Raw genomic sequence first — 26,312 nt, 5'->3', positions numbered from 1 at the left:
CCCGAGCCTGAACGCCACACAGCGTCCCCTCTCGGCCCGGCACTCCGCGCGCCCCGCAGCGGCCACGCTGGACCACAGCTGCCTGGGAAACACTTCTCCCGCAGGTGGGTCACGCTGCTGCTGGCCTTCGCCTTGCACCTTTCGCCACAGGGCTCCCCTCCCTTATCAGCTTCCGCCCACCTCGAACCCCTGCTTCCAGGACCCCGCTCCGCAAACCTGCTCACCCTGGGAAGAAGGTGCAAGGCCACCCAAGGGTGTGGCCAGATGAGTTAAGCAATTCAACAAGTGGCTTGCTTCCTAGACTTTCAGCCCCGGGGTGCAGACGAGACCGAAGGAGAAGACTTGGAGGTTTGGGTTCCTCTCTGTATCCTACTTCTGGATAAAGGCAATCTAGATCTGAGTCCGCTTCTTGACCAAGAGCTGAAAATGTGTCCTGAGATCTGCAACCGCTTCCATCCTTGATCTTGATTCCAATGCCCTTCTGCAGTTTAGTGATTAATTGCTTTTCCAGAGAAATATTGTTTGGAATGTAATTGTTTAGAGAAAATAAAGCCTTTGGTTCCCTGTTTGTCCAGAGGCAGCTGGAAGGTAGTTTTTCCCTCTGGATAGTAATTTAGAAACTTTCTTTAAAAGATGACTGGTGTAAGGGAAAGTGAATTGGATGGAGACTAGGGCAGGGGTGGATTGGGGAATTCTATTCCTAATTCTAATTAGAAGTTCAGTACCTCAGCCTCAGTTTCCACACATGTAAAATAAAAGGCTCTTGGACCAGAGCAGCCACAAAATCCAACTCTAACAAGGTGGAAACACATGACTAAAGATGTTTGCAGGTTTGAAATACACTGAAAATTTCATCAATGCTATAAGTGTAACCAAGTAATTACTTTCTTCATAATAATGCAGGTTTCACTTTTATAGGGAAACTACCCAGCTGTGAAGAGATAGTCTTTCCCCACCGAGTATCTAGACCTGTACCACATTTATCATTCAGAGAATACGCTCAGCTTTCCAAACCAATTCTTCAGCCTTGCTGTATGAGAATGTCCTATTCCCTATAAATAGCAGTCATATGAATGTCACTCATATGAAAGAACATTTTTTTCTGATACAGTAGGTGTAATTTTATAAAATGGCACATTTATTTGAAGCAGTAACTTTTTTGCAAGGCCCTGAGTTTTTCAGAATGCTTTGATTTAGCACGGTATGAAATTCTACCTGCCTGTATTCTACCTGCACGGCAAACACTGCCAACCCAGAAAGCAGGATGAAGCACTCCCTATTTATCAGGCTTCAAGGTTGTATAGGAAAATGGAACATGTGTATGGAGAAATTGGGTCATAGCACTCTGTCCATTTGGCAACATTTATGGTGCTGCTGAAGTTCACACAGCAACTTAAGGTTCAGAAACCAGCATGTTCGAGCCCTGACCCCTAACTTGAGAATGATTTTCAGATTCCTACCTTGCTTAAGCTTGCTAACTGTTGTTAGAAGTAACCAAATACGTTTTTATAAGCCTGTTCGTACATTGAAGACCTTAAGCCTTGAGCCTTGTTCTGAACAGTTTTAAGAAAAATAGATTCATTTGTCATAGAATTCCAAAATGGAAGAAATCCTGAACAGTCACTCTACATTTCCTCATCTCCTGAAGGACCACCTCACATCACTCTACCATTATTCATGACATTATTAAAAGGGTGTAGATTCTCTTTTTAAAGTTTCCTGAGTAGTTGATTCTGAAGTCACCCTTAGAAACACATCCAGTGTTTCATGATCCTCACCATCCAGTTATCTTTATAAGTCATTTGCATCTTTTGTCAACTGCTATTTAAAAATTATTTCCTTTTAAAATCTTCACAAAGTTAATAATCTGCTAGCAAAAAAAAAAAAAAAGATATAATCACCTTTCAAACTTGAAGACTTGCCAGGGCAACTTGTAGGTTTCTTCTGGGTTGTCCTCTGAAGAGGAAGTCAATTGTTAAGTGTCTGCAACTACATCTACCTATAATTCCTACTCTAAGGATCTAGGACAGTCTGTGGATAGTGAAGTTTTCTGTGTGGGATTTTTTTTGAAGTTGTAGTTAGGCCAGAAGTAATAGAAATAAAGTTTACAAGGCCTCTGAAGTCACCTGTTTGACTCTGTGCTTTGTACGTCCTTCTGTGCTCTGCACATCCAAAGAGAATGGGTCACTAGTTAACTATGAAGACAGTTAACCAGGAACAGTTCCACATGATGTATTCAACCTACCATGAATTTTGAATGACTTTTAGGTCATTTCCAAAATGATTTGAATTAACACTTGTTCTTTTGTTGAGAAGAAATCAGACCTGGAAGAAATAAAGCTAAGTAAATAACTAAAGGATAATGAGTGCTGAAAACAATGTATGGTAAGAAAACATACTTGGCCAACATACGTAAGCAATTTGTTCTTCCAAAATCATTACGGAAAAAGGAACAAAGAATGCTTGCACTGTATGAAGATCATCTTTCAGAAATACATCACTGCAAAAAATATGCAATGTTCTACTCAAAGAAGCATTTCCACCCTAATTACCTAGGCAGGACATGACATCCTAATCTGAATGCTTCTCCACATTGTTCTAGAAGAGTGTAGTCTGCCATGTGTAAAAAAGCTTTATCATACTGAACTTTGATGGTTGCATACTTCTGAAAAGTTATTTTGAGGAAAGTATGTTTCTTTGAAATGTAGATTACATGATCAGTCTTCATGTCAGGATGAAGTTAAGTTCACTTTTCATCTTATAAGGAAGGTAAATGTGTACAAAGGAAAATTTTGAAAAGTCAGGAACTATAATTCTAAAAAAAAAGAAAGCTAAGAGGTAACTTAATATAACTATATAGCACTCCTCTTAGAGAGGGGTTATTAGAACACATCTCTTTTACCTTAGCTCCAAATATTGAAGGAAAAAAAATGGCATCAAGCACAGGGCCAAGTGTTCCAACCAGGGTTTCACTGGTGAAGGCACAAGCCCTGAGAAGTATGGGAATAGGAGGGCGTGGCTAATGGTCCACATTGATTATACATCTTTCATCTATACTTCTCATTTTACAGGGTGTGGAAACAGTTTTGAGCCCAAATTAAACAGTGGCTGAAGCAATTATGCACAGACTTTGGTAAACTTTCTTGTCCTAGTTCCCAGGCAGAATAGCTCCCCTCCTCTGTATATGCAACATCTTCACACATTGTATTGCAGCAGTTTGATTATGGGTCTACATCTTCCCCAACTTGGGAGCCCCTGGAGGACAAGGTCAGTCTAAAGTTTATCACTTTATCCCTCTTGTGTAGCACAGTGCCTGGCTCAGAGAAGCTGTTCAATAAATCTGTCAAAAACATGCAATCCTACCAAGACATTGTTGATAACACTAATTTTTATTTTTGAAAGATGCTTATCATTATGGGCATAGGAGGTTATAAGCATGAATGCCCCCTGAGCTGTACTAGTTAATAGGGTCAAAGTGTCCTGCCCTTTGGGAAGAAGCATGAGATTGCTGTATGCTGTACAGTACATATAAAGTAAGTAGTGGAAATTATTATAACTATTTTTAAAAGGATAAAGAAATTGCAGCAACCTTGGTATTTCTTCTCATTTTAGTAACCCCATTATGTTGCTATCCTGGGTAAGGTTCATAATAAATTTGTAACTATAATACTTTGGAGTTTAATTCATTTTAAAGAGTGACATAATGAGATTAAGGCATTTAACTGAGGTCGTGAAAGTTGGAATATTGAACTTTTAAAGGTTTTAATTAGTTTAACTTAAGTAAAACACTTGAGCCCTTCTTTAATACCTGAAGGCATGGCATAAGAAATGAAGCCTATTGAACAGTTCAAAAGAACTAAGTTACAGCAAATCATTCTTATTATAGAAATGATCATGCTTCTCGTTATTTCTTCTCCAGTACCCAAGTACTAAAATGATTTCTTCATCCTATTCAATTGCCCTGACTTAGGTGGTATGAGATACGGAAGGCGGCTGAGGAGAAAGCAATTAGCAAGTTGGTAAATGGTTCACTGCAGTTAATAATGGTTATCTTCGACTGAGATCCTAAACTGTGCTTTTTTTTTTTTTTAATGCATGTCTGGAAAATTAGAAGATGTGTGTTTGGGTTTGATGGTACACAAAGAGGTCCCTGAGGGAACCAAGAGTCTAGCGGTGTCAGACTTACAGCCAAATTCGTGTTAACTCCATGTGTGCGGTGGAGAGGGTCTGGAACATTTGTTGGGGGAGGGAAGCCGCATGGATTCTATTATCATTAAGAACCTAGGAGCCTTCCTAGAAGTAAGGCCTCTAAGGAAAGAGATTTTAAGGCTTAAAGTACAAAGTCAGGATTGGGAAAGTATATCATCCTGTCAGTCCAATTATTTCTCCATTTCCATGGTCACAGGCAGAGTCTTGTGGAGAAGGGGACGAGAGACAGAGAAAGAGTCAGTGGTATGCTGGTAAATGGCTCTCTAAGGCAAAAAAAAATGTCCTGAATTACAGCATTTGCTGATTTCCATGGTGTGAAAACCCCCACCATGGCTGATTTCAAACTTTCAGCTGGCAGGCCAGCTCTGGTCATACCACACAACTAAAAAGAGCTGAAATTAAATACCTAGGACTTAAAAAGAAGGAGCTGCTTTCACTAAAATATATTTATCAACCAGCACTGCTCTCAGGCTTGTATATCAGAGTATAACACAGGAAGGGGAAAGGCGTTTCAAGGGTACTTTCTCTCCTGGGGTAAGAAATGAAGCAGCTGAACGGCCAGATCATGGTCGCAGCTCAAGCTCATGGGGTCTTGGCGAACATTAGATGTACCCTGGCCATTGGGATCCTTGCCTCCAGAGCCAAATTAGAAATAGAAGAAAACGGTACCCAAAAGAAGATAAAGGAGACTCTATACAGGACATGTAAACCACCCCTAGGAGATTTCTAAAAATGCTAAGGAGATGCTTTGATGCAGATTGGAGTTACCCCATCAGCAGGGTTGGGGGCCAGGGAATGGGATCAGATCCACAGCAAAACTGCTCTATCTCCAAACTGAGTTGGCAGTTATCAATACTGAGATAATTCCGAGTGGCCTCAAGGTGAGGATAAATAACTATTCACAGGAAATTTATTTAAACAAAGTTAATTCTGAAATGATCAAATCACTTCCTAAATATCTCTGACTACAACAGTCCGAGAAAAGCAAAACCCACTAATGGATACTAAATATTAGTCGGTTTTTGTGATCACCAAATTACCCAATAAGCAAATGCTCAGGACTTCCCTGGTGGCACAGTGGTTAAGAATCCGCCTGCCAATGCAGGGGACATGGGTTCGAGCCCTGGTCTGGGAAGATCCCACATGCCACAGAGCAACTAAGCCCGTGCGCCACAACTACTGAGCCTGCACTCTAGAGCCTGCGAGCCACAACTACTGAGCCCAAGTGCCACAACTACTGAAGCCTGCACACCTAGAGCCCGCGCTCCGCAACAAAGCGAAGCCACCCTAATGAGAAGCCCACGCACCGCAAGGAAGAGTAGCCTCCACTCACCGCAGCTAGAGAAAGCCTGCGGGCAACAACAAAGACCCAACACGGCCAAAAATAAATAAATAAATAAATAAAATTTTTTAAAAATTTAAAAAATAAAAAACTACTTAAAAAAATAAAATAAGCAAATGCTCAGGTATTGTGTACGAGTCAAATGCCACCCAGTCAGTGAGACAGAGTTGTTTTTCTGATGGTGGCAATCCAGGTCCTGATTCTCATGCTGAATCTTTGATGAACGACAGATTTATAAGCTGTTCAGGATTTAGAATGCAAACAGAGGTCAAGGTAAATTAACTCAGCCATGACTGAATCCCTGACCTTGCTGTCATGAGCCCCAGCTTTAATCAAATGAACTAACTAGCCTAGACAGGGGATAATAAACCTACATGATAAAATTCTTAGCCAGGGAATCATAAAACAATCTTCATTTATCTTGACAGATGCAGCTGAGATGTAAATGTGAAAACACGTATTAAAAAGATTTTTAGTTGGACCAGAATTTCACCAAAGAACCAATATTTAAAATAAATAAATTTTCTCCTAAAGTACAATTAAAACAGATAATATAGCTCTGCATTACCTTGCTCTCCTGGTATTCATTGGGTGGCAATGAAATGTTACTGACAGAATCATTTTAGCTGCAGCATGTCATGGCTAGTTTTACTTATTAGCAAGTCATGTGGATATATATCCCCATAGAATATTAATGTAAAGGTTATATTTAGTTATGCTCTTGTGATTTATCAGATTGTACAAAGTTAGATTAGTTTCCTTTGGGTCATTCTATTGGCTAGCATAAAAACTAAGCATCAGTAAATTAGAGTGCTATGAGATACATAACATTTTCTCCCAAAACAATTTAAATAATTAATCAATTTTTCAGCAACTAACCTGCAGTGGTTTCTTTATTTAGATTAAGAGTTTTAAATGATAGATTTATGTCAGTCTATAGCTATTACTGACAGAGCTACTTCTAACTACAAGGCTAAAATAAGAAATGTACTATTATATTTTCAAATAACATATATAGACTGAAGATGGAACTGTCAAAAAAATTAGAAAACTCCATTAATTGTGGGCTCATTACATTTTTTGTAAACTACAATCAGTGGTATTTTTAAACCAAGAGCTTCTGATTTTGCTACAATAATATATACCTGTTAGTAAAAGAATATGTGCTTAAATGTGAGCAAGCTTGCTTTCCCTAAAGAGCCTTGATCTCACTAAGTACAGAAATAGCTCAGTGAATAAACTGGATGGGTTCATGTATTATTGTAAGGTTTTTAAAAAAAATTTTTTTTTTTTTTTTACTATTTTTTGCTTTCCAATTGTCCCTGGGATATATTAAAACAAATGCTCTGAATCAGAGGAAGGCTGGCCTACTTGCAGAACTCCCTCCTGCCCCTATGCCTGGTGATTAAAAGAAACATTTGATTGATGGGCTTCAGCTCATTACAAATGTGTTGTCAAGTCATCTAGGGCTTTCAGGTTGAAATTCAGAAGGGATAATAAAACAGAAGGAAGGAATTTTAAAAATCCCTGTTTACAGGCATCAAATTAAAATGAAAAATCCTGTCATGTCGTATAGAGTTTAGAAGTGTCATTTGTGTTCTGACTTCCTGGAGGTGCCAGGCCAGATCACTGGACTTGTGTGCTACAACCCTGACGGAGGGCAGGGGGGTGTCCGGAGAGGGTACTGTAGGAGGAGTTCAAAACCTTGTGTGAACAATCGCTTCAGAATTCAAAGCTGAATTCTCAAAGGGAGAAAGGGGCGGAATGTCTTTCATACTGGTTTCATCCGAATGTAAACGGGATGTTGTCTGGCACCCTACGAGAGATGCTGTGAAGGAGTGACTGTAGCAGATTCACGGCTGGATGTGATCAAACTATGACTTGTGGCTCATGGAAGACACTCATCAAAGTTTCCTTAAGGGAGTTGTAGAGCGAAGCCTACCAAGTCTTGTGTCTGGCATCCCTTGACCCTCTCCCACAGGGGGCCTACACACTCTTTTTTTTTGCCTCCAGTTTTCATAAAAGTAGGAATTCTAGGCTATCAGACCCAGCCAGTGGTTACTTAGAGGAAGAAATTGTAAAGCAGGTGAAATGTTTCTGCATCCCCCTACAAGCTCATCCACAGCCTGTTCTTCCTCTGCCTTTTCCCTCCTCACCATCTCTTTCCAAAAAAGATACCCTTATCTTTTCCCATTTCCAGTGGTTCTCAGCTCTGGATGCTCTTTAGAACTGATCTGTTTGGTCTGTTTTTTTTAAAAATACAGATGTCTGGGCCCTACCTCAGAACAATTGATTCAGAATCTCAGGAGGTGGTACCTGAGCATTTAATAGCATTGACTTGTTAAGTATAAGCACTTAAAACATGCAAATTTTGTAACTCTGTTGCAACATTTCCAAACAGGACATTCAGATAGCAAGCTAGCAAATGAAGAAGTCCATACCATGGACTCAACACTAAAAAGGAACGAACTATTTACACGAACTATTTACATATGCACCAACTTGGATGGATCTCAAGGGCATTATGCTAAGTGAAAAAAAGCCAATATGAAAAGGTTGCATTTTGTGTGATTTCATTATATAACATTCTCAAAATGATAAAATTACCGAGTAGAGAACAAATTAATGACTTCCAGGGGTTAGGGCTGGAGACAGAGAGGGGGATAAGTATGACTATAAAGGGGTAGTGATGGAATAGTTCTGCATCCTGATTGCAGTAGTGGGTACCTGAACCCACACAAGGGATAAAATGACAGAGAATTATACACACCCAATGTCCTGATATCAGTTTCCCAGTTTTGATATTGTACTCTAGCTATATAAAATGTAAACGCTGGAGGAAATGATAAAGGATGCACAAGGACCTCTTGTACTAGCTTTAAACTTACTGTGAATCTATAATTATTTTAAATAAAAAGGTTTCTTTGCTTGTTAAATACAAGTGTTTAAAATGTGAAATGTTTGTATTCCATTAGGACATTTCCATGTTTTTCATATGCTAGAATCCTCTAAAGCTGGAACTGGTCTGGGCCTCTCTGACCTCTGACCTCTGGGAGATGAGAGACGTAAAAGCACAAGCCAGACTGGCCCTACATCCTCATGGGATAACCTAGTTGGGAACATCCAGCGGAATGCTGCCTTAGGTTCCCAGAACCGCGGGTGGGATCTGCAGACAGCGGGGACCTGATGGGCGAGACTCTACATGACCCACACCAGTACCACTTCATCACACGCACATGCACGCGTGCACATACACACATACACACACACACACACAAACACACGCTTATGCTTCTTCGTGGCTGCTACCATGGCCCTCACAGTTGTCTCTGCCACCTTTGCATCTGCATCATTGGTTGCCAATCTCTAATCTATACAAACACTCTTGGGGGGTCGCTTTACCTGTCTTGGCCTCCCTCTCTGGGAGATGCTTCCACAGGAGGCAAAACCTGGAGATTTTCCAAACCAGGGGATAGTCTTGTTTTGCTTCCTGTTACATAACTGAGGTTTGGAAAGCGCTGAAGGAAGGAGAGGAGACCACTATGCCATAATCATCTTACCCCAACCTTCCCTTAATAACTCCGCTTCCTGTTGACCACCTGTCTTATTTTCTTTATGCCTCTTCCATCCTACATCTCATGAAGAAAGAGGACTAGGAAAGTTTGTTTGTCCAAGTCTTGGAACAAGAAACCTTACTACCGCATCAATCCCATGTTATACATGGAGTTATTTTGAGTTACAAATAGTCTGAAATGATTGTAACTTCCTTCTTTACCTAGTACTTACTGTAAAATACACCCTCAATGAGATCTCCCTTGTGGTTTAGAGTGTGCATACATCTCATTTTCATGAACATCTATTATTAGGATATTTTTTCCAAGAGTGCTGAATCAAATTCTTCCAAAGAACTAGCTAACTTTTTTATTTTTTCCATGTTATTTCATCATCCCAGTTGTAACCTGAGGTCTGATCGTTTTTCTTCTACCATAAAAAGATAATAATAATCAAAATAGTGTATTATCCTGGGTTGATTTGCAAGCAGAGCCTGTGACAAAGGCTTGTGTGCAGATAGTTTATTATGGAAGTGATTCCAGGGAGCAGGAGTGAGGGGCAAGGGGCTTAAACCAGGGAACATGGGAAAGACAGGACAAGAGCCCATTAAATTGGCCACTGTTACAGATGAGTGGCACTCTATTCCTCTGGGACTTTCATAGGAGCCTTATGAAATGTGTCAGAACTGTGTTGCAGAAGATGAAAGGGGAAGCACTTATCCATGGAGTCCTGTGCCCCGTTGTCTATGATGGGACCATGGGCTGTACATGTCTGAGTGCCAAACAGGCACAGGTATCAGAGAAGCCCAGGGCAAGGATCAAGAGATAAAAGATCTAGAGCCCCAAAGTGAGCCTCTGTTAGGCAGTGGTAACCGAGCAGAGCTCAGTTATTGCCCAAGGACTGGAAATAGAACCAGGTGGGTTTGAAGGGGAACTCAAGATGTGTGTGACACAATTATCAACCTTAGAACTTCTATAACCTGATATGGAGTAACTAACTGCCCAATGGAATCACTGTATTTCTTTCTATTAACTCCACCGGTGATATTTTAATATCTCCTTACTGATTTTGTATCTTCAGTTTGTCTCTGAAGATTTAAGAGGGAAAATAAATTTTAATGCTTGGGATAACAGCCCAAATGTGTTATATTGGATTGCCAAGCTGCATTTTAAGGGGGAAATATTAAAATAAAATGTGAAAGAATTACAAATGAGAGAAATTCACACTTGAGCTGTTTTTACATCTGTGTTTTGATAAATTCATAGGCTCTGGAGCCGCTTTATATAAGGTTTTATTTAGAAAATAAGTGGGGGAAGCAGAAGCTTCTCAAGAATGACTGAATACTATTTCAGGTAAATTTTATATATTCCAATAATCACAATTATAGAAGCATAATTAACCCTTAATTTATAGAATTTATATAAAGACTACATTAATTAGATCATTAATAGACTGATTAATTATAGCATATTAAATACTCTCCTAATAATAGCCAGTTTACTGAGTACTTACTAAGTCTCAGGAATTGTTCTAAGATACATTAATTCATCTGATCCTCACAATGTCTCTTGAGTAGGTACTCAATGAGATCTCTCATTTTAAAGTTGATGAAACTGAGACACAAAGAGTTTAACTTACCCAAGGTCACATGGCCAGTAAGTGGAACAAAAAATACTAGTGTAGTGTAGTTAATATCTTCATTTTTTTCAAAAAAAGTCTATGACAGGTTAGAATAGATGAATGTAGGGGCCACGTGGTCAAAATAAAGTCTGGACTCTCTCTCTGCAATGATTAAGGTAATCCAAATGATAATATGTCAGTAAAGACATCATCCATTTCATTGCAGGACACAGGCAACTTTGCCAAATCTATATTTTGCTTGCAAATGTTCATCCCAATATAGGAGATAGAAAAATAACGTATTAGGATAAAGAATGGAGAAAAAGATAGAAAAATAACGTATTAGGATAAAGAATGGAGAAAAAGTGAGGGAATAGCCAGGCACACTGGTATTCTTTCGATACACTCACAAACCAGTTCTACGCAGTAGAAAAATTAAGGCATCATTCAGCACTTTAGGGTTTCAGTTATAACAATTAGTTGTTAACTGATTAGCAATATAATAGAATTTGCTACACTAGTTTGCATTTGTAGATGCTGCTAAGAGTTTTTCAAAGGGACAGCTGTGTTTCCATATGATAGGCCCTGATCATATCCAGGTGCTTTCCCATATAAGGTCATTTCCTGCTCTGATAAAGTTCAGGATATCAGTCACTAGCTAGTTTATAAAATGATTCACTTGTTGTGCTTAATTAAATTATTCAAAGAGTTTCTGTGGAAGTACAGAGAAGTCTTGTATTTCTTGTCCCTTTTCTCCATGACTTCTAACTACTTACAAATGTCTGAATGGTCTGCTTTTGATATAGATACACACCTTCGGATAAGCTCAGGTAAGAATTCCTTTTCTCTAATTTGAAAAGATACATGCACCCCAATGTTCATAGAAGCACTATTTACAACAGCCGAGATATGGAAACAACCTAAATGTCCATGGACAGATCAATGGGTAAAGAAGATGTGGTATATATATCTATACAATGGAACATTACTCAATCATAAAAGAGAATGAAATAATGCCATTCGCAGCAACATGGATGGACAAAGAATATATCATACTAAGGGAAGTAAGTCAGACAGAGAAGGACACACATCATATGATATCACTTATATGTGGAATCTAACAAAAAATGATACAAATAAACTTATTTACAAAACAGAAATAGACTCACAGACATAGAAAACAAACTTATGGTTACCAAAGGGGAGGGGATAGCGGGGGCGGGTGAGACAAATTAGGAGTTTGGAATTAACATATACACACCACTATATATAAAAAAGGTAAACAATAAGGACCAACTGTATAGCACAGGGACCCATATTCAATATCTTGTAATAACCTATAATGGAAAAGAATCTGAAAAAGAATATATATATACATATATATATATATATGTATAATTGAATCACTTTGCTTACCCCCAAACACAACATTGGAAATTAACTATACTTCAAGAAAAACAAACAAACAAAAAACAGGTGTTTTCCATGGGCTAAAATGGAAAGGGCAAATTTCTGAAATCCTATTGAAAAGGTGCAATCTTCAATATGCTCTACAATCTGCATGAAATTCACCATGCTGGAATGGAAGAGTGATTAGGTCTGGTTTGAAATTCCTCATCAAATTCACGAAGTTTTACTTTAAACCCATTTGGGTGGAAGAAGTAATGTCCTTACAACGCCTTCCCCCACTTCTCTGCTTCACCTTACTCCTCCCTAACTCCCAGTGCTCAGTCTGTACTCACTCAGCTTCCTCCTCGTCATGCACCTCACGCTGTGCCTGGCACACAGAGAAAACCGCTGCTTCCAGCGCCGACATTCCACTCTTCTAATATGATCCCACAAATATTTATCAAGAAGTGCCTGGTCCATCACAGGCAGTGCTCTTTCTTAGCACTGAGGATGCATCACTGAACACAAGAGACTACACACACACACACACACACACACACCCAAAAAAAGATTAAAAGTTTAAACTAAATGCTAAATATTGGGAAGAGAAAATTTTTTGAGAAAAATCCAGTACCGAAAGAAGAAATAATATTCTTTGAAAGTGGAGAGAGTATCCTAGATTATTTTATTAGATCATGAAAACTTCAAGATCTTTAACTTTCAAAAGCTTAAAAAGCAACACAATAACATGGTTTAGAACAGTATCTCAGTTTAGTTTTACCCTGCATTTCTTTTACTTTGGGTAAGATTAAGAAGTCTTTTACTATATTGAAAAGTCATATTTCCCTAGGATGAACTAGCATCTCATTTTCTTTTGCCCTATTGTCTAATGGGCAAATTTTTTATTGGTTTGTATGAGTTAAAAATATTTTTCCAGTTTGATTATCTTGTGACTTCACTTATCATGATTTTGTGCTTCGCAGGTATTATTTATTTTTATGTAATCACATTTGTCCCTTTATTCTTTAATGGTTTCAAGGATTTGTGATATAGGAAAAGGGCCTTTCCCCTCTAAGGTTATAAAAGAATTCTCCATGGCCTCTTCTAGTTCTATTATAGTTCCATTTTTTAAAAAACTATATTTAAATCTTTAATATATTTTAAATTTATCTTGGGGAGGAGTGTGAGGTATAGATTAAACTTTTTCTTCCAACTGGCTATTTAGATAGATACTTTGGCTATTTAAATAGATACTTTGTATGTTAAGGAAATATCTATTTGTTCCTTTTTAAATATGAATCAAGAATAAATGTCAATTTTTTTTTTAGGTTTTTTTAAATTGAAGTATAGTTAATTTACAATGTTGTGTAAATTTCTGGAGACATATAGGTTCTTGATCTTTTAGCACACATAAATATGGCCACATTTTTCTCCTTAATCTTCTAATATGGTGAGTTCTATTAAGATTTTCTAATATTGAATTTACAGAACTAATCTTTACATTCCTAGAATAATCCCATTTGATCAATGTGCACTGTCTCTTAACAGGCTGCCAGATTCTGTTGGTTAATTTGGGATTTTTGTATCACTAAACATAAATGAATTGGTCTGTAATTTCCTTATTACTGCATTCTTTGTCAGATTTTGCTCTTGAGAAATTTAGGAACTGTTAAGTGTCCAATAAATGCAGTATCATTGTGATACATGTCCATAGTTTAAGACAGCAACCAGTAAGCGTCTTGGGTTTTTACTGCATTTCTTTATCCAAAAGAAGATTTTGTTAAATAAGCCATACGAGACATATATACACTAATTTGTATAAAATAGATAACTAATAAGAACCTGCTATATAAAAAAAATTAAAATAAAATTCAAAAAAATAAAGACATATGAGAATATATGAGACAGTTTTTACTCCTTCCAAATTTTGTAGGGAATATGCTTGAGATAACTCAGTAAAAGATTCAAACAACATCAGTCAATCACTGCTTCCTGGATATAATTCTCATTAATTTTTCCCAGAACATTCATATTTTGTTGGGTGTTTGCATTATTATCTTTCAGTTATGGAGAAAACTACAGATGTACTTCCTCTCACTATGAATTCTTCAGAGAAGCAAGAGACTGTATGTATTTTTGGAACTGGAGATTTTGGACAATCACTGGGACTTGAAATGCTCCAATGTGGTTATTCTATTGTTTTTGGAAGTCGAAACCCCCGGATGTCCAGTCTGCTGCCCAACGGTGCAGAGGTCCTGAGCTACTCAGAAGCAGCCCAGAAATCTGACATTATAATCATAGCAATCCACAGGGAACATTACGATTTTCTCACAGAATTAACTGAGGTTCTCAATGGGAAAATACTGGTCGACGTCAGCAACAACCTCAAAATCAAGCAGTATCCGGAATCGAACGCAGAGTACCTTGCTCAGTTGGTGCCGGGAGCCCACGTGGTAAAAGCATTTAACACCATCTCAGCCTGGGCTCTCCAGTCAAGGGCACTGGATGCAAGTCGGCAGGTAAGATTAAATGATAAATTTACACTCCATCTTTAAAAATTGAATGTTTTAATATGTGCTTACCTTAAAGATTCCAAAACATAATTCCAAAAGAAAACATTTCATTCTGCTACTATGTGCCATGAATAACTTTCTTGGGCTTGACCAAGTAGGGTAACCAATTGTAGTGATTTATTTAGCACTGTCTACACCCGCAGCTTTTAGCTTGATGGAACCCAATGGTGTCAGTCTCTGGAGCCCTCTTGTCAGTACTAGAAAATAACACTGCTAAATTGTTGGTGGGTATCCCTTCCACTCCCATTACCTTGTATGAAATGGGTTCCATCTGTTCATTGAGATTAAAAGCAATCCCTAAGTGATACGGCACCCATGAATACAGAAGAGAGACCAAACTGTTTGCATTGTGGAGAACCAAGTCTTATCATATCAGTGTGATATGCTTACAGCCACGCTCAACTTAAAACCCTGGTACTTAACTATCCAACACACATGTGCAAGTCTAAACCATCATCTTGTTAAATATGTCCTTTCTACAGCCTTGTTTGAAAAGCAGTTAACTACCATATGGCATTGTCTTGCACAGTGCTTATACAGACTTTCAAAATAATTACTAAAGAAAGAATAAATACAAAATGAATTATTTTAACCCAGGTGTTTGTCTGCGGAAATGACAGCAAAGCCAAGCAAAGAGTGATGGATATTGTTCGTAGTCTTGGACTTACTCCATTGGATAAAGGATCTCTCATGGCAGCCAATGAAATTGAAAACTACCCACTGCAACTATTTACAATGTGGAAGTTCCCCTTCTATTTGTCTGCTGTTCTGTGTGTATTCTTCTTTTTCTACTGTGTAATAAGAGAAGTAATCTACCCTTATGTTTATGAAAAAAAAGATAGGACATTCCGCCTGGCTATTTCTATTCCAAATCGTGTCTTTCCAATAGCAGCACTTACACTGCTGGCCTTGGTTTACCTCCCTGGTGTTATTGCGGCCATCCTGCAGCTGTACCGAGGTACAAAATACCGCCGATTCCCAGACTGGCTTGACCACTGGATGCTTTGCAGAAAGCAGCTTGGCTTGATAGCACTGGGATTTGCCTTCCTTCATGTCCTCTACACACTTGTGATCCCTATTCGTTATTATGTACGATGGACATGGACCAACAGAACCATTGCCCAGGTAAATCGCTACTCATTTGTATTCTCCTATTCTTTAAATCAAAGAGCAATCCTGCTACATCATATTCCACTTCACAGTTATAGAAAATCACTCTTCTAAGCATCTTTATTTTTTAAAGTAGCTGTAATTAGACACCTCATGTTTGTTTTGGGGGGTTTGTTGTTTTGTTTTGTTTTGTTTTTTACTGAATCTGGTTGAAATCTCATACAACTATTGAGAATGAAAGGTAGATTCCCAGGTCCACTTGGGTCCATATCTGTATTCCCAGGACTCACTGAGATACTGACAAACTAACAGATTTGAAGGCTCAGGAAAACCTAATGAACCTACTTGAGTTACTTCAATAATTGGAAGCCAAGGTGTTTTCAAGTTTCTATTTTTATGCATGCTACTTCCTTTTGGAAGTCAAAACCAACCATCTTATAAGTGAGGGGGCTGTCCAAACATGTGTCATAGGAATGTAAACAAATTCACAAAAGGGTGCTTATAACTCCATTAATGTTTGACTTGTGGGATGCTGTCCTCAATAACTAGAAAACTAAACAATTCTGAGCAAATGTCAAATACTATATTCTGCATAGTCAAAATATTCGGAGAGAATCAGCTCAGGGAGTCTTAAAGCAGTCCCAGAGGAAGTTCTATACATCAGTTCTAGTTTGGAAATAATTGATTTTGATCAATCTTACTGCAGTCTCAAAGTGCTGGGTCTGTGGATTTCTCTACATTATTTCCCTAACAAATACATGGGATGTCCTTGGGTAAGAGTCATGTTACAGGGGCCAGATTTCTCTCAAGATGTGATGCAACAGACTTGATGCTATATTACAACATAAAAAACATGAAAGAACTCAAACGTCGTGTGTGTGAATAATCAGCATATAAAGCAGGAAAACAGAACCCTGATGTAATCATTTGAGAACATCAATTTTTGCTTGGGGAACTAGAAGCCATATGGTAAAGAAGGTTTAAGTAAATGTTTATTTTGTTTTAGGATTTTTAGAGTCAATTAAAACTCTCTATACAACTCCTGGAGTCAACTATATTATTAATAAAGTCCCAATAGAACCACTTTTTCTATCAAAAAATATAATATCTAAGTGTATTTTTCTAAGTGTAATTATTTTCAGTGATTGTTAAGAAATGTTATACAATTTTCCTTGAGCAAAGAAACCATGCAGAGGTATTTTTTCATCCCCTTAAAAGTTTGGGCAGTTTGTAAAAAATGGAAGTTTTAAAAATTGCTTATAACTTTTCTTAGGCAATAGCCAAGAAAGAAAGTCCATTTAGTACCTCTACTGCCTGGCTCAGCGATTCATATGTCGCTATGGGAATGCTTGGATTTTTCCTGTTTGTACTCCTGGGAATCACTTCCTTGCCATCAGTTAGCAACATGGTCAACTGGAGAGAGTTCCGATTTGTCCAGGTAAAGGACTTCACGATTTAATCTACTTTACAGTGCAAAATGATTCTGGCTTTACAAATATTCTCATTTTTCTCTCATACCCTGCATAAATTTTCATTTTACTCCATCACTTCCCTAGCGATCTCATAAAAATAGCAACTGAAACAAGTTCAGATTAGAAAATGCTAAACTCTGGTACCAAAAGGCAGATTCCATAATGGTTTAATTTCCTAGCAGGGCATCCCTTGCCAAGATTCTTGACCACTCCCAGAGCCACAGCTAAGAGTATAGCGTGAAAAGCACCAACTACTATTAAATTCTGTGTGTGGAGATGTACTAGGTGCAAGGTGGAGAGAAACCCAAACACAAAATTTCTTCTTCTGAAAACCAACTTTAGAATATGGACTTATTGATATGAAAAGGCATATAATGAAATGATCTTTAAAACCTTCAAAGCAAGATACGCTAGACTGTCATCACACCAGATTCAACGCTGGTCTGTAAGAGGGAAAATCGGTTTTTCCACACATCGACCACCAGATACCTCATTAAAAGCAGCTGGTAACTAATCTTACAGTGGTCTTCAAAGTGTGGTACCTGGACCAGCAGTGGCAGCGTCACCTGGGGTCATGTTACATACAAATCCCCCGGCCCCACCCAGACCTGAATGAATCAGAAGCTCTGGAGGTATGGCCCAGCAGTTTGTTTTCACACGCCCTCTGGGTGATTCTGATGCATGTTCCTTGTGAACCAGTATAACAGAATAGACTGTTAGTAACTGAAATCAGATTTGAACTTTATAGAACAATTTGAATTTCAGAAGTCTTGCAGTTTCTCCCAGGGACCAAATGCAGTCAACATTTTCTCATGTTTACACCTTTATTCAAGACATTAAGACGGAAATAAACATTGAGCTTTGTATTTAGGCCAAAACAAACAACCGACCAAAAGTAAAGTTTGCTAATTGCTCTTTACTGTGACAGAATGTAGCTAGCATCTGCTCTTAGTCAGCAACATATACTAATGTGGTGCTTCTTGAGGACATACTGTATCTTACTCATCTCTGGCCTCCAGAAAAGGTGATTCCGGAAAGTTTTACCATTGAAGAAGAAGGTACATTATTTATTCTAACGCAAAAGAATTTACTCCTGGGAATCTTTCCTAACCTAATCTTTCCCAGTTAGGTTAAGATGAAACCACCATGTCATTTGCAAGCACAGTCTTTTTATTTATTTATTTATTTATTTATTTATTTATTTATTTATTTACTTGGCTGCGTTTTTTTTCTTTTTTTTGGTCTTCATTGCTGTGTGCAGGCTTTCTCTAGTTGCGGCGAGCGGGGGCTACTCTTCGTTGCGGTGTGTGGGCTTCTCATTGTGGTGGCTTCTCTTGTTTCGGAGCACGGGCTCTAGGCGCGCGGGCTTCAGTAGTTGTGGCACATGGGCTCAGTAGTTGTGGCGCACGGGCTTAGTTGCTCCACGGCATGCGGGGTCTTCCCCGACTAGGGCTAGAACCCATGCCCCCTGCATTGGCAGGCAGATTCTTAACCACTGTGCCACCAGGGAAGCCCAGCACAGTTTTTTTTTAAATGATATACTGATCATCCTGAAGGAGAGTTAATGTTTTTTCAGTACTTAGCAGTGTTCTAAATATTACAGGTTTCAAAAGCTTGCGGCTTTGACAAATACCCTTCACTGGCTTACAGTGTAAACAGTGTTAATGTATATGTTTTTGTTTCTTGCTTATAGTCCAAACTGGGTTATTTGACCCTGATCTTGTGCACAGCCCACACCTTGGTGTACGGCGGAAAGAGATTCCTCAGTCCTTCAAGCCTCGTCTGGTATCTTCCTTCAGCCTACGTGATAGCACTGATCATCCCTTGCACGGTGCTGGTGATCAAGTTCATCCTCATCCTGCCATGTATAGACAAGACCCTTACACGGATCCGCGAGGGCTGGGAAAGGAACCCGAAATTCTCAGAATCAGCATTGAATGGAAAAACAGATATTTAAAGCAAAGTTCAGTTCACCTGGACTTCTTAACTGTGGTGTTGTATGTTTAGAGAATAATAATGGGTGCAGTGAAGAAAGCGTTTTTCTCCCACCACGGGCTGAAGCTTGTGAACAGAGAAAGAAATCATGCCTGACTTTGAGAAATGGACACCGTTTGATGTCAGGCCGGTGTTGAATCGGCGTTGGCCCCTGCCTCTCCTTTTGCTGGAGGTGGGGGTGGTGCTGAGATCGCGATTAGCTTTGTGGTTTCACACTAGGAAGCTTCTTTGTTGCGGGCAGCATGCATGACCTAATGTCTTGCAAAATCTAGGGGAAGTCCATGCACTTTCCTTCTCTGGATCAAGGGCAGAGAGGAGTGAAAGAGAAAACAGTAAGATGGTGGCCACTGATCAAGGCTTTATTAGATATGTCTGAAGAAGAGGGCTGAGGAAGTAAAAGGAATGAGATTTTTGGTTTGGTTTTTGGCAGTGCAGGTTATCATAAATATTGCCATGGTGAATTCTGTAGTTGCGTGTGCTCTTTGATTTTGTTACCAATATGGATGTGTAGTGTGGGGAATTATTTTATAAAACAATAAAAATATCACAATTGATTGGAAGTAATCAAGGGTTGGATATATAAAAATCTATATCATAAGATATAGATCCTTCCTCTACAAAGGAATAGGTATAGGAAAGATTGAGTTAAAAATGAGGGATACCCACTTGGATTTTCTCAATGTACAATAAGCAAAGAAGAGCTGATAAAAGCCCTTGTGCAAAAAGTTCAAATAAACCAAAATTTAAATAAATTTTGTAAAGTTGCACTTTACAGGTATTGGTATTGTTCAGGTTTGGTATTGTTTAGGTTTTGTGGTATGCTTTGTAAATAATATATTCCAAATTTTGTTCAACGTTAATCATCTATGAAATCCATTTCTAGTATAAAAAAGTAGCTTCTGTAGTTTGTCATAGTTTGTTGTCAATTTAAACAGTGAAATTAAATGAATAATGAAAGTGTAAGTTGCACCGATGACCGATACATAGATGAGAGAGAATTATAGTGTCTTAGGGGAGAGAGGTGTGAGCAGTAGTTGTAATAGGAGACTTGGTTCTTTCTCAGATCCTTGCTGGAAGGCAGGATGGTTCTCTCTGCTTTTGTGTGCTGATGAGGCTATTTCCAAGACAACCTTCAGCAGGATTAGCCTTCCTGGCTCACACATGGAGCTGAGAGGAGCCTTATGTGTGACCTTCCCACACTGAAATAACCAAAAGCCTTCGGGTTTGACATTTTTTCAGCCTGCTCCACAAAGGCCATTTCTTTTACTTTTTACTTTTATTATCATATATTCTATATGACCTTATATAAAATGATTGAAATATATTAAAACATCACCCACAATCCAGGATATTTTTCTATAAAACGTTTTGAAAATGGTTCTACCTATACTGTATATTCAATTTTGTACCCTTCCTTTTTCACTTAATATATCGTGGCTTTGTCTGCTTACTTACACGGTATATGTATTGAATCAGTGGCTGCATAATATTACATCAAATACGCATTTATTTAACCACTGCCCTAATTCAACATTTAGGTTATATCCATTTTTTACTAAAACAACATTTCAGAGGATATCTTGGCACGTACAATTTTTCCATATTTTAAATTACTTCCTCAGAATACTTGCAAAGAATTGGGATTAAAAAGTAAAGAACTTTTAATAGCATTGGATACATATTGCCAAATTATTTCTAAAGTCAATACCATTGGCACTGAATGAGGGTGCTGGTTTCATTATACCCTACCAGATTTTGTTTTTTATTTCTATTTGTGTTAATGAGAAGATACACAGAATATATACTCCATTACTTTATTCTTGATCCACCCAAGCAAGGATACAAAAAAGCTTGCGACTTTGAGCAGAGCTGTGGTGTGTGGTGCTGACCCGAGAGCATCAGTGAGAAAGGCAGGGAAATTGTCACTACTCATCCCTCTATTTTATGCAAAACGGCCAAGTATTCTAGGGTTGGCAGCTGCTTTTTGGCTAGAGAATTGGTTGATTAAAGATTAAGTACTATCCAGGCTGATCTAAAAAAAGCCTTTGGGATTAACCATGCTCCTTTTTGGGTAAAAGAGTAAAGTTTTTACTGGCTACATGGTTCATTACTAAAAATAGAAAATGCCACTCTTAGGTTAAAAAAAAAAAAAGCTTCCCTAGAGTAAAAAGGATTCTACTTTTATAACCTAGTAAAAATGCTCTACCTGGGTACTTCACAAAAGCCATCCAGGTAGCCAGACGTTACAGAGCGCCCCTGGTGTTTTGGCGTCACAGTGCATTGCTGGGCATGACCCTCAGCCTCATCCACAAGGGCTCCAAGCCCCACCAGCTGACCAGAGAAGCCAATTCCCTCCTTTCGCCCCTCCCAATATCCCTCCCTTCCCAAACCATCAAACCAATGTGCCCATCCTAACACAGCTGACTCCCCCAGTTTACTTAAGGTGGAAAGAATGAGTTTGAAACAGATAGAAGTAGGTGTGTTGGGTGAACTATATTCCTTTTAACTGTTCCAAACTATTCTTCTACATTAAAAAGTGAGACTAAACTTCCTTACTGCTGGTATGTTTCCTGTATTCTAGAAAAATTTTTATGGTATCATATACCTTTTATTTTTTGTATGTTTTCCCCATATTAAGGGATGACTGCTTCTGTAAAATCTTTCTAGTTTTGTAATCATTCTGGTTTTGACTCATCAGCATTCCAAAGAAAGTGATTGAAAGGTTTTGAATCACTGTAGCTCCAGCACCTGGAACTAAAAATAGTTCCTTTCAGAGATAAGGAAAAGGAGAGGCAGTACAGGGGTTGAAAAGCACTTAGCGGATTTGCAGCTTCATGTGACACGTGCTTGCACCCAGCGGGGTGATGCATTTCAACATCCTGCATGTTTCAGTTTTACCCTCAGAGAAGGGAAAGCATCAGCTGGCCAAACAGGGGTAGGGGTAGACTATCCCACACTGGACTTTTATGGAAGAAAAAAAAGGCTTTCCTTCCTCCCTCCAGATGGATGCCACCCGGACAGGGCAAATGCCTTAATGGGTAGACTGATTTCAAGTTGGATTTCAACCTGTGGGACCCGACATGAAATGTCCTGGACAACTGAACAGCTGCAGCCCTGAGGGGTGTTATCATTCTTTTGAAAACAAAATAAAAACAGATAAATAAAGAGAGGGCCGGCAACCTGCAGTAAGCTAGAAGCAGAGAGAACGAAGTCCCTATTCGAAAGCTACTTCAGTTAGAAATTGCGTTCAAGAGCTCTTCGTGCATTTATTGTTCAGGGATCACAGAAGAGCCATGATAACGATGAGTGTAAATATAATGAATTTGACCACTAGGAGCTCAAAAGGTTCTGGACCTCCTCCCCAAATCAAGGTGGAATGGCAGTCAAGGTGCTGCACACAGAACTCTCAATTTCCATTCTCCATCAACACCACCATCATCCACACCACCGCCCATTTAATACACACATACCAAAAATCTCCTTATATGATCCTCCTTCACTTTTCTACAGTGAGTTAAGATTACAACGTAGAAAAACCCTCTAGTCTTCCAAAGATTCGTTCAGTAGAATTCAGGAGGAGAGAATAAGTCCCTCTTCTCTTCATTACCCTTCTGAAGCTCAAGGCAAAGCCCTGACCTCTCATAAGAGGAAGCAAGAAGATCCAGCTGAGGAAGGAGGAGGATCAAGGGTGCAGGGGAAAGCAGTGAGGGCTGGGGAAAGCAGTGAGGGCTGGGGAAAGCAGTGAGGGCAGGGGAAAGCAGTGAGGGCTGGGGAAAGCAGTGAGGGCAGGGGAAAGCAGTGAGGGCTGGGGAAAGCAGTGAGGGCTGGGGAAAGCAGTGAGGGCTGGGGAAGGCAGTGAGGGCAGGGGAAAGCAGTGAGGGCAGGGGAAAGCAGTGAGGGCTGGGGAAAGCAGTGAGGGCTGGGGAAAGCAGTGAGGGCAGGGGAAAGCAGTGAGGGCTGGGGAAAGCAGTGAGGGCTGGGGAAAGCAGTGAGGGCTGGGGAAAGCAGTGAGGGCTGGGGAAAGCAGTGAGGGCTGGGGAAAGCAGTGAGGGCAGGGGAAAGCAGTGAGGGCTGGGGAAAGGGGAGCGTGGACGAGTAGGATCGTGCACCCAGGCCCTAGCCCAGCCGATTTCCTCCTTTCATTCCTCCCAATATCTCTCCCTCCCCAAACCATCAAACCAATTTGACCATCCAAACACAGCTGACTCCTTCCGTTTACATAAGGTTCTGTTTCCTGCTAGGAGGGAATCTTGGAAGGCTTTTAATGATGTTGATTGTATAATACTATGAGCAAACAATAAACACTTGACATGCATTATCTTATTTACTCCTCATAACAATTCTCTAAAATACTCTCATTATCCCCACTTTTCAGAGGAAACTGAGCCTTAAAAACATTGAGAGGCAGACATGGGATTTGAACTGAGCCCATCTGAATAAGAGGCCTAGTAAGAGGCAGACATGGGATTTGAATTGAGGCCATTTGAGTCCAGGGCCATTGCCTTTCAACACACACACAATGGAGGACCCTCACGCTGCCCTCCAAAACGTCCCTTTGGATCCATATATTAGGCGGAGTGGACTGAACCACTGGCAACGTTTTTTTGAAACTTTTTAAAGGAAGCTTTAAATATTCCTGATTGCCCCATCTTTAGCACTCCACATTTGCCTACTGTTGATCTTAGGATGCCCTTTAAGGTTGCAGCGACATGTGATCCCTCGGTTTCAGCATTGAGCTCAGCTCTAAGTGCCACTTTAATCTTGCTATACCAATCTGGCCGCAAGCTTTCCTAATCAGCAGAGAGACCTCTGTTCAGGTAGAGGTAGGCAAAAACCCCTGGCCTGAGGGCTCAGCGGGGCAGCCAAGGAGAGTACAGCTCTTCAGAAGCTGCAAGGCAAATGTTTTCTTTCTCTCTGCTTCCACCTTAGTGCTTTGTGTACTGAGAGGGCTTATTTGTTCTTGAGATCCAGTGACGCACCAGGAAATCTCATAACACTTTTCATTTAGTATTTTAATACTAGTTGAGAAATCTTAGTGTTAAAATAAAAAAAAAATTCAGTCCCGCTACCTAAAGTTGCCAGTTTTTCAGTTTTGTAAATATGAAGGGCTGTTGGAATGGAACTCACAATGTATCAAAAACGATCAGAACAGGATCAACTAAAATTAACCCCTTATGATTTTTAGAGAGTCAGCATGTATTAAGGAATACAAACCATGTATTGGTTTCATGTTTACTAATCTTTTCTTTCATAGAAAGAGGTGAGTTACTGTTCACGATTCATAAAGGCAGGGTAGTAAAATCTGTTAAAACGAAAGATCTGCCCTCAAACTCAAGGATTCTTTACAGTCTCACCAGCCCAGCCAACCAAGTGGGCTTAACTTTTCCCAAGTGTTGACTGCCACCAACAGGAAATCTTTCCATTTTTACGCACTGTGGGCAATTAGGAAATTCTCTCATGTCTAACCAAAATCGTCCTAATTGTTCTTCCATCCACTGATCTTAGTGCCATCATTTAAAGTTGCGCCTTCTCCAACTGTGGAGTGTTTCTGGTTTTGTTTTTTCCAATTCGTCATAGACATTTGCGTGTGTGTGTGTGTGTGTGTGTGTGTGTAAAACATAAAATCACCACACTTAAATATCATAGGAACATCAACTAGCTGTAGAAGTTTCTAAACTTTTAAGCTCAATTTCTGAATTTATCAGACAGGTGACAAACAGGTCACAAACCATCTGCAGCCCATATCTTGAGTAGCACTCAGAGATGGGCCTCACAACCTGGCTTGACTTGGGTTCTGCCAGAAGCCAAATCTGAGGCAAGGATTCTAAAGCAAATGTGTAGTTTATTCTGGAAATGAAATCATTAAGTACTGGGAATGCAGTAGGGAAGTAGACAGAGCAAGGGAGGAATAAAGTGTGGGTTTTCAAGCCAGTTACCATGGTGGGCCCCACTCCACTGGGAAACTCTGGGAAACAGAGTCATATATACCTTTTATGCCCATCAAGGGGAAAGGAAGATGCGGGTTTTATACACCAAATTCCCGTTTGTTACTGGATGAGAGAAGCTGCTAGGGCCCTAACTTTCTGGTTCTTTTGAGTTTTCCCATATGCTCACTGTACATGCCACCATGACCAGGGAAAAATCCTGCAGGCAAGGTGTCACAGGTGTTCACACAAGCAGCTTTCAGCTCGTAGGGGTGAATGCCAAGAGGATGAGGGTTCAGTACTAACAACAGCTACACAATCCAACAGAAAATTGTGCAGCCGGTCTGAACAGTTCACAGGGGGAAAAAGGCTCGTCAACATATGAAAAGGCACTCTACTTCATTCATAAAGAAATGCATGAAGACTCAGCCTGCATTTAAATACCATTTCTCACTTCACAGATGGGCAAGAATCCAAGAGTTTGAGCACACATTCTGTGGGTGAGGCTGAGGAAGCACGCATTCTCATGCATCACTCTTGGGTGTGCAAACTGGGACTACCCCAAGGAGAGCAGGTAGGCATTATCTTTCAAAATTAAAAATGCAGAGTTAATTCTTACCCAGGGGCCCCATTCCTGAGCATTATAGATATGCCTGCAAGCCTCTGAGATGACAAATAGACATTGCTATTCATTTATCTTGTTTTTCAAGAACAACATTGTAAAAACAAAATATAGGCAAGAACTCAAGCATTCATCTTCAGGGTGGATTAAGTAAACTATGATGATTTCACAGAAAGGAATTCTATGTAGCTGTTTAAAACAAATGAGTCACCTTCTTTATACATATAAAGAAAGAGCTCCAAAATATATTATTAAGCAAAAAAAAAAAAAAAAAAATCAAGGTGCAAAATAACGTGTAAAGTTTGATTCCTTTTGTATACGTACATTTGCTGGTATTGCCTAAAGAAACAATGAAAGGATTTGAAAGAAACTAATAAAAAAAATCATACCTAAACAGGATGGGGGAACAGAGGAGTAGAAATAAGAGTAGAAGCACTATATATGTTTTATATCATTTTGATTTTTTAATTACATGAATAATTTACCCAATTTTTTAAATAAATT

The 26,312-nt window shown here is 39.3% G+C and overlaps 1 protein-coding gene across 3 annotated transcripts; it reads left to right on the top strand.

Moving 5' to 3' along the window:
- Positions 1-21,817, top strand: STEAP4 (STEAP4 metalloreductase). Of its 3 annotated transcripts, none has more exons than XM_036863980.1 (5): positions 1-104; positions 14,177-14,631; positions 15,283-15,810; positions 17,069-17,233; positions 18,961-21,817. In XM_036863980.1, exons 2-5 carry the CDS (start codon positions 14,179-14,181, stop codon positions 19,222-19,224), a joined length of 1,410 nt encoding a protein of 469 aa, XP_036719875.1. In that variant the 5' UTR covers positions 1-104; positions 14,177-14,178; the 3' UTR covers positions 19,225-21,817. The 3 variants fall into 3 exon arrangements, with proteins under 3 accessions (XP_036719875.1, XP_036719878.1, XP_036719877.1); XM_036863982.1 differs by lacking the exon at positions 1-104 and adding an exon at positions 117-3,267; XM_036863983.1 differs by lacking the exon at positions 17,069-17,233.
- Positions 21,818-26,312: the final 4,495 nt, after the last annotated feature.

The sequence above is a fragment of the Balaenoptera musculus genome, chromosome 9 (assembly GCF_009873245.2).
Source record: "Balaenoptera musculus isolate JJ_BM4_2016_0621 chromosome 9, mBalMus1.pri.v3, whole genome shotgun sequence".
NCBI lineage: Eukaryota > Metazoa > Chordata > Mammalia > Artiodactyla > Balaenopteridae > Balaenoptera > Balaenoptera musculus.
This window is presented reverse-complemented; position numbering and strand designations above follow the sequence as displayed.